The sequence below is a fragment of the Priapulus caudatus genome, unplaced genomic scaffold (genome assembly GCF_000485595.1).
Source record: "Priapulus caudatus unplaced genomic scaffold, Priapulus_caudatus-5.0.1 Scaffold9, whole genome shotgun sequence".
NCBI lineage: Eukaryota > Metazoa > Priapulida > Priapulimorpha > Priapulimorphida > Priapulidae > Priapulus > Priapulus caudatus.
The window spans coordinates 491507-501506 of NW_014577070.1; the positions used below are offsets into that span (position 1 = coordinate 491507).

The 10000-nt window shown below is 47.5% G+C and overlaps 1 protein-coding gene across 1 annotated transcript in view; it reads right to left on the reverse strand.

The window, feature by feature from the left end:
- The window catches only part of LOC106806673 (protein arginine N-methyltransferase 5-like), a 48865-nt gene that overhangs the window by 3752 nt on the left and 35113 nt on the right, over nt 1–10000 (reverse strand). The window contains 7 exon segments of the mRNA XM_014808689.1: nt 258–377; nt 984–1032; nt 1034–1090; nt 2005–2114; nt 2459–2634; nt 2892–3014; nt 3411–3469. Coding sequence (XP_014664175.1) covers nt 258–377; nt 984–1032; nt 1034–1090; nt 2005–2114; nt 2459–2634; nt 2892–3014; nt 3411–3469 — 694 coding nt within the window.

The following is a 10000-nucleotide window of genomic DNA, read 5'->3' on the forward strand; positions in this document are numbered from 1 at the left end:
TATACACTCATCTCAGTAAGTAAACATTGTTTATACCAAAGTGAATGCATATACAGATATATACATACATATTAGAGGTTTAACAAATGACAAATTTGTCATTGTTAACCCCTGATATAATATACTGGCTTGAGTGAGAATTAATAACAAATTCTGAGTGCACATCCTTAGACTAGGACTCCTTGGGTAATTCAAAGACCGGCAACGAGGGGTTAATACGTGACCCGCTGGGGGCGGAAGCAACGTTGATGACTCACTGAGCATGATGTCCTTGTAGAGCACCGTTTCGAAATATCCCGCAAAGCCGTGCAGAATACAGTTGTTGCTGCTAATGTCAAACTTCAGGCATCTGTATCGGCTATTATCAATCACAGAATCTGAAATGTACAATTGAGCACCCAGCAAATGAGAGAACGGCTACATTCTGTTCATTGCATGCCCTGTTCGTACAAGATCATTTCGAAATGTACAACCGAGCACCCAGACAGTAAGAGAACGTTTCTGTTCCGTGCATTGCCCTGTTCGTACAAGGTCATTTTGAAGCATAGCAGGTATCCGCACAGACCCTATTTCACAACAGTATTGTCTACATTTACAGTAACCACATAACGAATCCACAATGAAATCCACAGTGACAATAGCCCCTGTCTTCTCTAAGCCACTCATTGTCAAAATCATGTTTTTACTAGACGTTTCCGAGTACTGGTTAATTGCAGTTATGTGCAACGAAAGATTATGTGTGATTCCACTTCTTCATCTAGAAAGTGACAATGGGCCGGGATACTCCAAACAACAAAACAGACACGTTCAAAAAACCTGACTGTGCTCCAAACAGTCACGCTCACTGTTACCCGCTCTCAGTCTACACACACATCAGAACACATTCAGGGTGCCCCACCGCCACTCATCACCACATTAAACGTCACTCGCGCCCGACTCGCGTATGCCGACGCTGCGTGACGTCAGAGCTCTCGCCTGCTCACCTCTGTTCGGATGTGTGAAGGTGAAGAGAGGCTGCGCTTTGACGAGCACCAGTACTGCGGGTGCGCTTGTTGTGCAGCCGCACGATGTACGGCATCTCGAACGCCGTCTGAAACCGCAAGCCAGCGAGATGAGCGCACGACACAATCGGTAATGTAGGAATCGGTAATGTAGCCGTACGAGGTGATCGCAAGCTAGCAATCTACTGTATTCCCTCGAATTAAACCCCGCGTTTATTGTTTTCGTCACATTCTAATGACCCGCGCCTATCAAGCATGCCTTATTCAGGTCATGGGGGCGTTTATTGTTTACTAGGCATGCTACACATCCGGTATTTTAATTTATTTCCTTCGAATATATCTAGAGACAGGCCCTGTTATTTCGTGCAAAGAATCTGGCCAAAACAGTTTTCTTTGATGTTTTTTCACAGTTTTTGTTTAAGACTCTGCGACGTTCCGCACCGCTTGTTACAGAAACACTGAAAGTAATTAAAAACTCGTTCAGAGAGAATCTCAACGGGCAGCGCAGGTCCCTGCGGCCAGCCAAGGACTTGCCCCCCCCCCGTCCATCAATTTCTGAATACGCACTAGTTACTGATCAACCACGGAACATTCATGCATTTGAGTGCACAGGGTTGAGACCCGGCGTTATTGATTAAAGTATGCTTAGCCCCCCCGCCCCCGGCCCTTACCAACATGCCTTTTATTCAAGCAGGGCTATTATACGAGGGAATACGGTATTAATAAATTTATTATTATTAAATCTTTATTGCATATAATTTTAAGTATAGAAAATTAAAAACTAAAATTATCCATAATATAAGTAGGAATGTTATTAACTTGAAAATTAAAGTAAAAAATTAAAATTAAAAAAAATATTACATTGAGTAAAGCAATGGAAACGCAAGTCATGTGGTAGCCATGCTGATAGGGTTACATCCTAAATACAATAATGTAACCCAACACAAGAGTAGGTGGGTGACCTTATTATATCTAATTACACACTAACTCTGTAAACTCTCACCTCTGGAGGTTTATTAAGAAGCCTTGACTGCCTGACTTCATTGTAGATTTTTGAGGACTGCAGTGGGCTCAGGTAGGAAGTATACGATTCAGGAATGCTGATACCATCATCTGAAAATAAACAGAGAAACTCACTTTTCTCCACAATTCATCAAATTCAGCAAAGAAATCAACACAAGAAAATATCCCAGACCTTGGATAATTTTTTCAACAGATGGCAGCACAATGCCAAACAACTTGCTTATATTGCTTACATACAGAATTCGGCAGCGATGACCTCTCCCCTCTCCCCCACCGAACAATCAATTCAAATTGCATTACAATTTCACACAAAAACAACGCAACGACAAGAAATACAACAGTACAACAACACGACGCAGAGAAATAACATACAGATTTCTGCGGCCTCTCCCCCTCCTCTCCCTCACCCCACCGCATCCCCGCGTAGTAAGTACCTCGGAGAAACTTTTGCGCTCCGTCGAGGCACTCCGGCGAGAGCTCGTTGTCTCCGAACGAGCCGAGCAGCTCACTGATGAGGATGTCTGCCTTCTCCGGCGCATCCCACGAGCGCATGTCGCTGGAGACGACCGTCACCGCGTCGCCCCACAACTCATTCTTCATGTGCAGCAGCCTGCAGCGGCGGCAAATGGTCAACAACATGTTTGTAAACATCAACGACGACAAGGAAACTGTCACCATAATTAACTATCGTTAACATCAACAACAAACAAATCGTCGATCTTCGATCCGTAATCGAACTCAACGCTTTATTCTCGCTATATTTATAGCTATGTACTCAACGTGCAAATTTAATCTCCCCCCGCCTGTCTACCATGCTGCGCGACAAAACACATGAACATGCACAGGTGGCGCTGCACACCGACTCACGTGATGACGGCGTTCGGGTTCTTCTCCACGGCGTAGATGTTCACCTTGCGGTCGGCGCTCTTCGCTGCCGCCAGGGCGGCGCTGACGAGCGGTCCTCTCCCCGCTCCGACGACCATCAGGACGCTGCGCACGGACACGTGCGTCATTAGCAACGACGGTCGACCTCGTTAGCGACCGACGCGCCTAATTAACTAATAACTTGCTCGAGTCGATCGCGCGCAGCCGAGTGCAGGCTGAACGTACAACGTGTCGGTAGAATACCGCGGTCGGCTGTGTTGTAACTCGCACGCGCGCGCGTTTGCTTGTTTTTGAGAGGTGTGGACATTTCTGCGTACTACAAAACTCTCATGCAAATATCTGCATAACAATAGAGCTGGTATTCAGCTGATGAGCTGGTGTCGGCTGGCTTTCATGCGCTTCACGTTATTTATGTGATTTTCTTTTTCGTAAAACTATAGCAGTAGTCCTTGGGGGGAAAAGGGTTTGCCAATCTAACAAACGTCTAGTTGGTACACTCACATGTGTTTACTGTCTTTCTCCTCTTCAGGGACTCTATCCAATATGGCAAGGTGCATCGCCTGCGGAAAAAGAAGAAATGAAACTTATAATATAATATAATATAATAAATTATATATATAATTTTTATGTATTATTGTTGTTATTTATTGTTATATTATATTAATATAATTTTATATAAAATAACACATTTTCCGTCAACCTCGGATTTTCGGAGACGTCACGCGTAACCACTCGTCATCTCTGAAAGAATTCAATCGCTGGCAGAGCCACGTCACGTATTCACACCCTAATTAAACAACTGCAGCCGGACTTCCCCCTCCCCTCCCCGTAACTCCACGCTACGCAGATGATCCCCACCGACGTTTCCTCACATCGCGCTTGCCTTCCGAGACGAGTGCGGAAAAACGCAGTTCGATCAACGCGTCAACGTGACAGGAGACATTAACCGGACCCACGCGACGTGTTTGCGTGTACGTGAGAGACTTCATCAACCTTTACGTTAGATTCTGATCGACGTCCCTACATTACCAGCACGAATGTCAGCTTCGTTCGACACTCCCGCCGAAAATCCGCTGCTAAAAGCATTCGGCAGAGAAAGTCGCAACGTCCGGAATTTTTACCTAATACGCGCCAGCTAGCAAAAATTTAATCCCCACGTAGCACCGACGTCGTCGTCGGTCTATTCGCACGCTTGTACGATAGAAATGGAGATCGGTGAGTGAGTGAATCACGGCGAAGCTCAAATACAACTAGCTCATCAACTCTAAAAATTGTTCGGCGCCAGCAGTATTTGAATAACGATTATTGCCGTGCGCATCTGAACGAAATTTTGTTCGAGCCGCGTTGCTTGTAGTATTGTGTATTATTATTGTATTATCATGTATTATTATGTATTATTATTGTATTATTATGTATTATTATGTATTATTATTGTATTATTATGTATTATTATTGTATTGTTGCGCAACGCAGTGAGATACGCGCAGGATGCAGGAATAAATATTACGATTCCCAATAGCCGAGAATAGAGTTCTCGTACGCAAGTCACGATCTCAGTGTAGACATCGCGCGCTGCAAAATTAGCGCGACACGCGTACGTACGAGTCAACTACAGCTGGAAACGGTGATGGCTGACTGACTGACTGCCAGCGCAGATTTGTCAATCAATCAACTCTCATTCTCATTAATCAGCAGCAATACTCGCAGCAGGCGCAGCACCTACGGTTGTCATTTGCTGACGAAATGTCTCGACAAGAGACACTTAGATGTCAGATTGATTGCCTTGTATCGACAGCACGTAAGACTGACCAAACGAACAACCCACTTCATCGGACACAACGCGAAGAGAAAAATCAATATTGGTATTTAAATTGACATCACTATTTCTGCGACCACGGAATATTCCTTGCGCGAATGCAATAATGGGATGCGAACAGTTCTAGTCTAATCTAAACGCGACACTTTGAACTATGCAGCTATGAAACGATAACCTTATACTCATACACGCTACTCTCTACGCTCACACTATATCAATGAATGCAAATGATCAATCTACGCATATGAAGGGAATGCCTAGCGTGTGTGTCTAGGGAAGCCTAGGGAAGCTGAAGGGAATGTCTATCACAGCGCATTGCCTAGGTTTGTGGGTTTGCATAATGAGCTACTTAATAAAGGATTATCATTAGGCACAGGCAGAACCGTATATAGAGATATACGGCTCTGGGCACAGGGTGCTCAGGGTAGAGTTTGTATAAGCCTCATTCAAGGAGTAAGCTTATACGGTGCCCAGTTTAATTATCAGGATGATGTGGGTTCCATGATTAAGCATTAGGATTAGATCATGGAGAGCTTTGGTTAAGGGTGCTTCACAACACCATATCCCTGAGCATGACCTGTTCGTTCGCTGACCTGACCGTTCGCTGGCTGTGCGTTGAATGCGCGGTGCATGCGCGGTGCATGCGCGGACCATTCGTTCCGTGCGCTAGCAACACGCTGTGCATTCGTTGGATTTTTTAACATGTGTGCCCTGTATACGCGCAGCGTGCTAGCAACACGCTGTGCATTCGTTATCAACTCGCTAGCTTCTCCCAAATCCTGACAAAAGTTGGGCGCACAACGACGCACTGATCTTATTTTCCATTTTTTGATTAATTTTCAATGCGCGGGCCGTGCGTCGCGTATGTGTGACTGGGCCGGATAACCGAATGGGACCAGATTAATGATTTTAATGGAAATTACACGTATGTAAATCTGAACTCTGTATATCTGTAACTCTGTAACTCTGAAGACCTCTGGCACCATTAGGTGAATGAATTGACTAAAAGTGACGGTTATATGGGGAATGATCGAATTAATAAGTTGATAGATGTGACGTCACGGTTAAGGGGTGAAATTAAAACCTAACGAGAATATCGCGTGTATGGGCTATTGATCGAATTAATAAGTCGATAGATATGACGTCACGGGTAGGGGGCGTAATTAAAACCTAACGAGGTTATGGCGTGTTTAAATTGATTATCGAATTAGGGCGCTCACATGTGTCGATAAACGCTGCTACGTAGCTACCTTCTTTGTGGTCCAGGTTTAATTTAGAACTGCCCCAGGTTTTAATGATGGTCTTGAGATTAAGTTGGGATTCGGGTTAGGTTATAGTTAGAGATAAGTTAGGGTAGTGGGTTAGAGTTAGGGATAAGGAGGGCTAATAGGGATAGACATGTGGTCATGTTAGCAATGGGGTTGAGGGTCATGATTAGTGGTTAGGAGAAGAAGAATTAGGGATAGGGTGATGACGACGACGACAACGACGACCCTACATTGGCGTAGTAAAGAAGCACCGCTACACGACGACGACGATGATAATGGTGATGCTGACGACGACGACGACGACGATGACGATGATAATGGTGATGATGACGATGACGACGATGATAATGGTGATGATGACGACAACAACGATGACAATGGTGATGATGACGACGACGACGACAACGACGACCCTACATTGGCATACTAAAGAAGCACCGCTACACGACGACGACGATGATAATGGTGATGCTGACGACGACGACGACGACGATGACGATGATAATGGTGATGATGACGATGACGACGATGATAATGGTGATGATGACGACGACGACGACAACGACGACCCTACATTGGCATACTAAAGAAGCACCGCTACACGACGACGACGATGATAATGGTGATGATGACGATGACGACGATGATAATGGTGATGATGACGACGACAACGATGAAAATGGTGATGATGACGACGACGACGATGACGACGACGATGATGCCGACGACGACGACGACGACGACGACGATGATGATGGTGATGATGATGAAAATGGTGATGATTCTGCTGCTGCTGCTGCTGCTGATGATGATGATGACGATGACGATGCTTTACGTACCGGGGTCCCAAAGTGGCATTCCGCCCTCCCTCCACGTCACTAACCGCTGTCGTTAATATACTGACAGGCGAGATTCGCCGCGCAACATAGGATAATGCTCCTAGTCCGCACATCACCACGCAGCCCGCCCGCCCCGCATCTACGCCCAGCACGCGTGCAACCAGCATGATTACGAGTCTGTCTAGTCGGCGAGCCGCGACGACACGCCGACACGCCAACAAGCAGACACGTCGCCGTACCTGTTTCTCCGCCGCCGCCGACGACGTCGTCGCTGTTCAAACAGTGTACCGGCTCGTTAAATCGCAATAAAATTCCCCTGATATTTGAAGCACGGCCGATAATACACAGCGTGGGCGCCCTCTCTCGGCACATCGCTCAGCGAAGGGCAACCACCGAGAACGGAAGGCAATAGCCTAGCTCTACCGCCTCTTCGCTCCCGCTACATTCTGTTTCCCCGCGTAATTCCTTCTCCTGAAGCGGGGGTGAAGGGTCTACACGGGTAGAGCTACTAGCCAGTGATCAGTCAGTCAGTGACACTTGCAATGCTCCGCGTTATATATGCTTCATATTATGCTAGCGGTTAACCTACCGGTAAAGCGCGCAGTCTACTTCTCATTCTCAGGCTGGGTGTCTCAGGTCAGGGGGGAGGTCTAGTAATTATGCACGTACGTGTACGGGGCAGAACACCGAAGCGCGAGTCGTGTGTTTGTCATGACCGGTCAACATGGTCGGTGTCATCGTCTTCACGCATTGCTTGCTTGGTTTGCCACGCAGGTGGGCGCGTACATGTTTACTTATTATCTGCTGCGTCTGCTTCGTCACTCATCCCCGCACGCATCGTCGCGCACATAAACGTGCACACGCGTATGGCAGGCGAGGTGAGACACTAATGGTATTTAGTGTCTATCATTAAATCATTTAGTGTTTGTCAATAATTCCATGCCCATGATTGGCTGAGAAAGAAAAATAAGTTGTATCTGATTGGTTGATTTAATGACTGTCACTAAATGGAATATATGATAGCCACTAAATAGAATATATGATAGACATTCATTCGAATTTGTGACTGTCACTAAATACCATTTGTGTCTATCATTAAATCATTTAGTGTTTGTCAATAATTCCATGCCTATGATTGGCTGAGAAAAAATAAGTTGTATCTGATTGATTGATTTAATGACTGTCACTAAATGGAATATATGACTGTCACTAAATGGAATATATGATAGACATTAATTCGAATATGTGACTGTCACTAAATACCATTTGTGTCCCACCTCGCCTGCCATAAGCGTACGAACACGGGAGTATATACGGGCGTATACGGCTACGACTGCTTGCTCACGCATACGCATCTCTCTCCACACACACACGCGTTGCACGCACAAGCATGCACGCACACACACGCACGTACACGTGCACGGACAGACGCACGTACGCACACACATAGCACGCCAAAACTAATACAATACTACTTTCGCCGGTCATTCTCTAGCGAACTGTCTGTCTCGAACGCACTAACGCACTGTCTCGAACGCACGCACACAAAGACGTGCAGACAAGTCGACGACATGAAGCCTCTCTTGAAGTCAACGCAGCCTGCGTGCACGGCTGTCACGACAAAGAACGTTTAACAATGCTGTTATATAAGCAGCGCCTCTGCGGGGCGGCCCGACGTACGTTCGCAGCAGCTTCCGCACGGCTGACAGCTCACCGCCGACGTAATACGTGCGCGTGATTGCCGCATATTGTGTTTAGAGTGCATCCTGCTTCGGCAGCCTGCTTATTGCTAACTCTAGAACTATAGCCGTTCGCTCTGCCACAGGCCTGCGGCAGAGCGAAGGGCTATATAGTTCTAGAGTTAGCTTATTGCTATACACGCGCCATCACGAGATCTCACGTACTAAGGCTTCCTGTCAGCACGCACGCTCGCGTAATATTGTGCAGAGTTACCACGGTGACGCTCTACCTCTCATCTCATCCCTTCTATGTTATCTCTTATACCTACACTTACACTTCTTTCCCATTCCCTCCCGTTCCATTCCCCGCTCACTTCCACGACATCCAACACATACGTCTATCTATCCAATACATACATACAAATACACCTTCCCCGTGATCGACGTTCATTCCTCCCCTCCTCGCCACCCCTCCCTAACCCTAGCGCTGCACTTTCTAGTCATCTCCTATACTTCTTCTTTCTCTTCGTCTTCTCCTTCCTTGTCCCTTATCCCTAACCAACTCCCCTCCGTCTTCCTCCCCTTTCTCCCGAAGTCCTCCTCCGTCGATTTTACCTTCATCCTGCCCTTCACACCCCTCCCCCTTCCTCTTCCCCTCCCCTCCTCCCCCAGCCCTGACGACGTATCGATAGCTAGGTCGCCATGGTTAGGCTAACGCGTGGCGCCCGCGCTGCCGTGCGCGGCGAAGCGCGGCTGCGTCATAGCTACGTCATAGCTACGGCTCCGACAGCCCCCGGGCTCCCGTCACCGCGCCACGCTACAACAGCTAGCTCCCTCTCTCATCACGTGTGCGGCGCGCTCATTCGTACTGTAGGATCACGGTAGCGACCGCACCTCCTGCCACGGCGACGACGTGCACCCGTAATGCCGTTACCCCCGACGACGACGACGCCGCTGCTGCTGCTGCTGCCGTGCACACACCACACGCTGTGTGATGATGAAGCACTGGTGATGCTGCGACTGCTGTTGTAGTGAATACCTAAAGCGACCGTAGCCGGACTACTGTGTAACCGTAGTAGAGAGAGTGAGCGAGCAGTGTGCTAGGCCACGGATCAGGTAGGGGTGCGTTTCTCGTGCTGCTGTCGTCGTCGTCGTCTTCGGCGAGGCTAAATAGTCGACGCGTTGTTCAGTGTCGTCTATGTGTCGTCAAGACGTGGTTGGTATTTTACTTTCGTGCTTGTCATACGGAGTGCACGGTTATTAGTGTGTGTGTGTGTGTGTGTGTGTGTGTGTGTGTGTGTGTGTGTGTGTGTGTGTGTGTGTGTGTGTGTGTGTGTGTGTGTGTGTGTGTGTGTGTGTGTGTGTGTGTGTGTGTGTGTGTGTGTGTCTGTGTGTGTGTGCGTGCGTGCGTGTGTGCGTGCGTGCGTGCGTGCGTGCGTGCGTGCGTGCGTGCGTGCGTGCGCGCGCGGTGTGTGTACGTGCGTGCGTG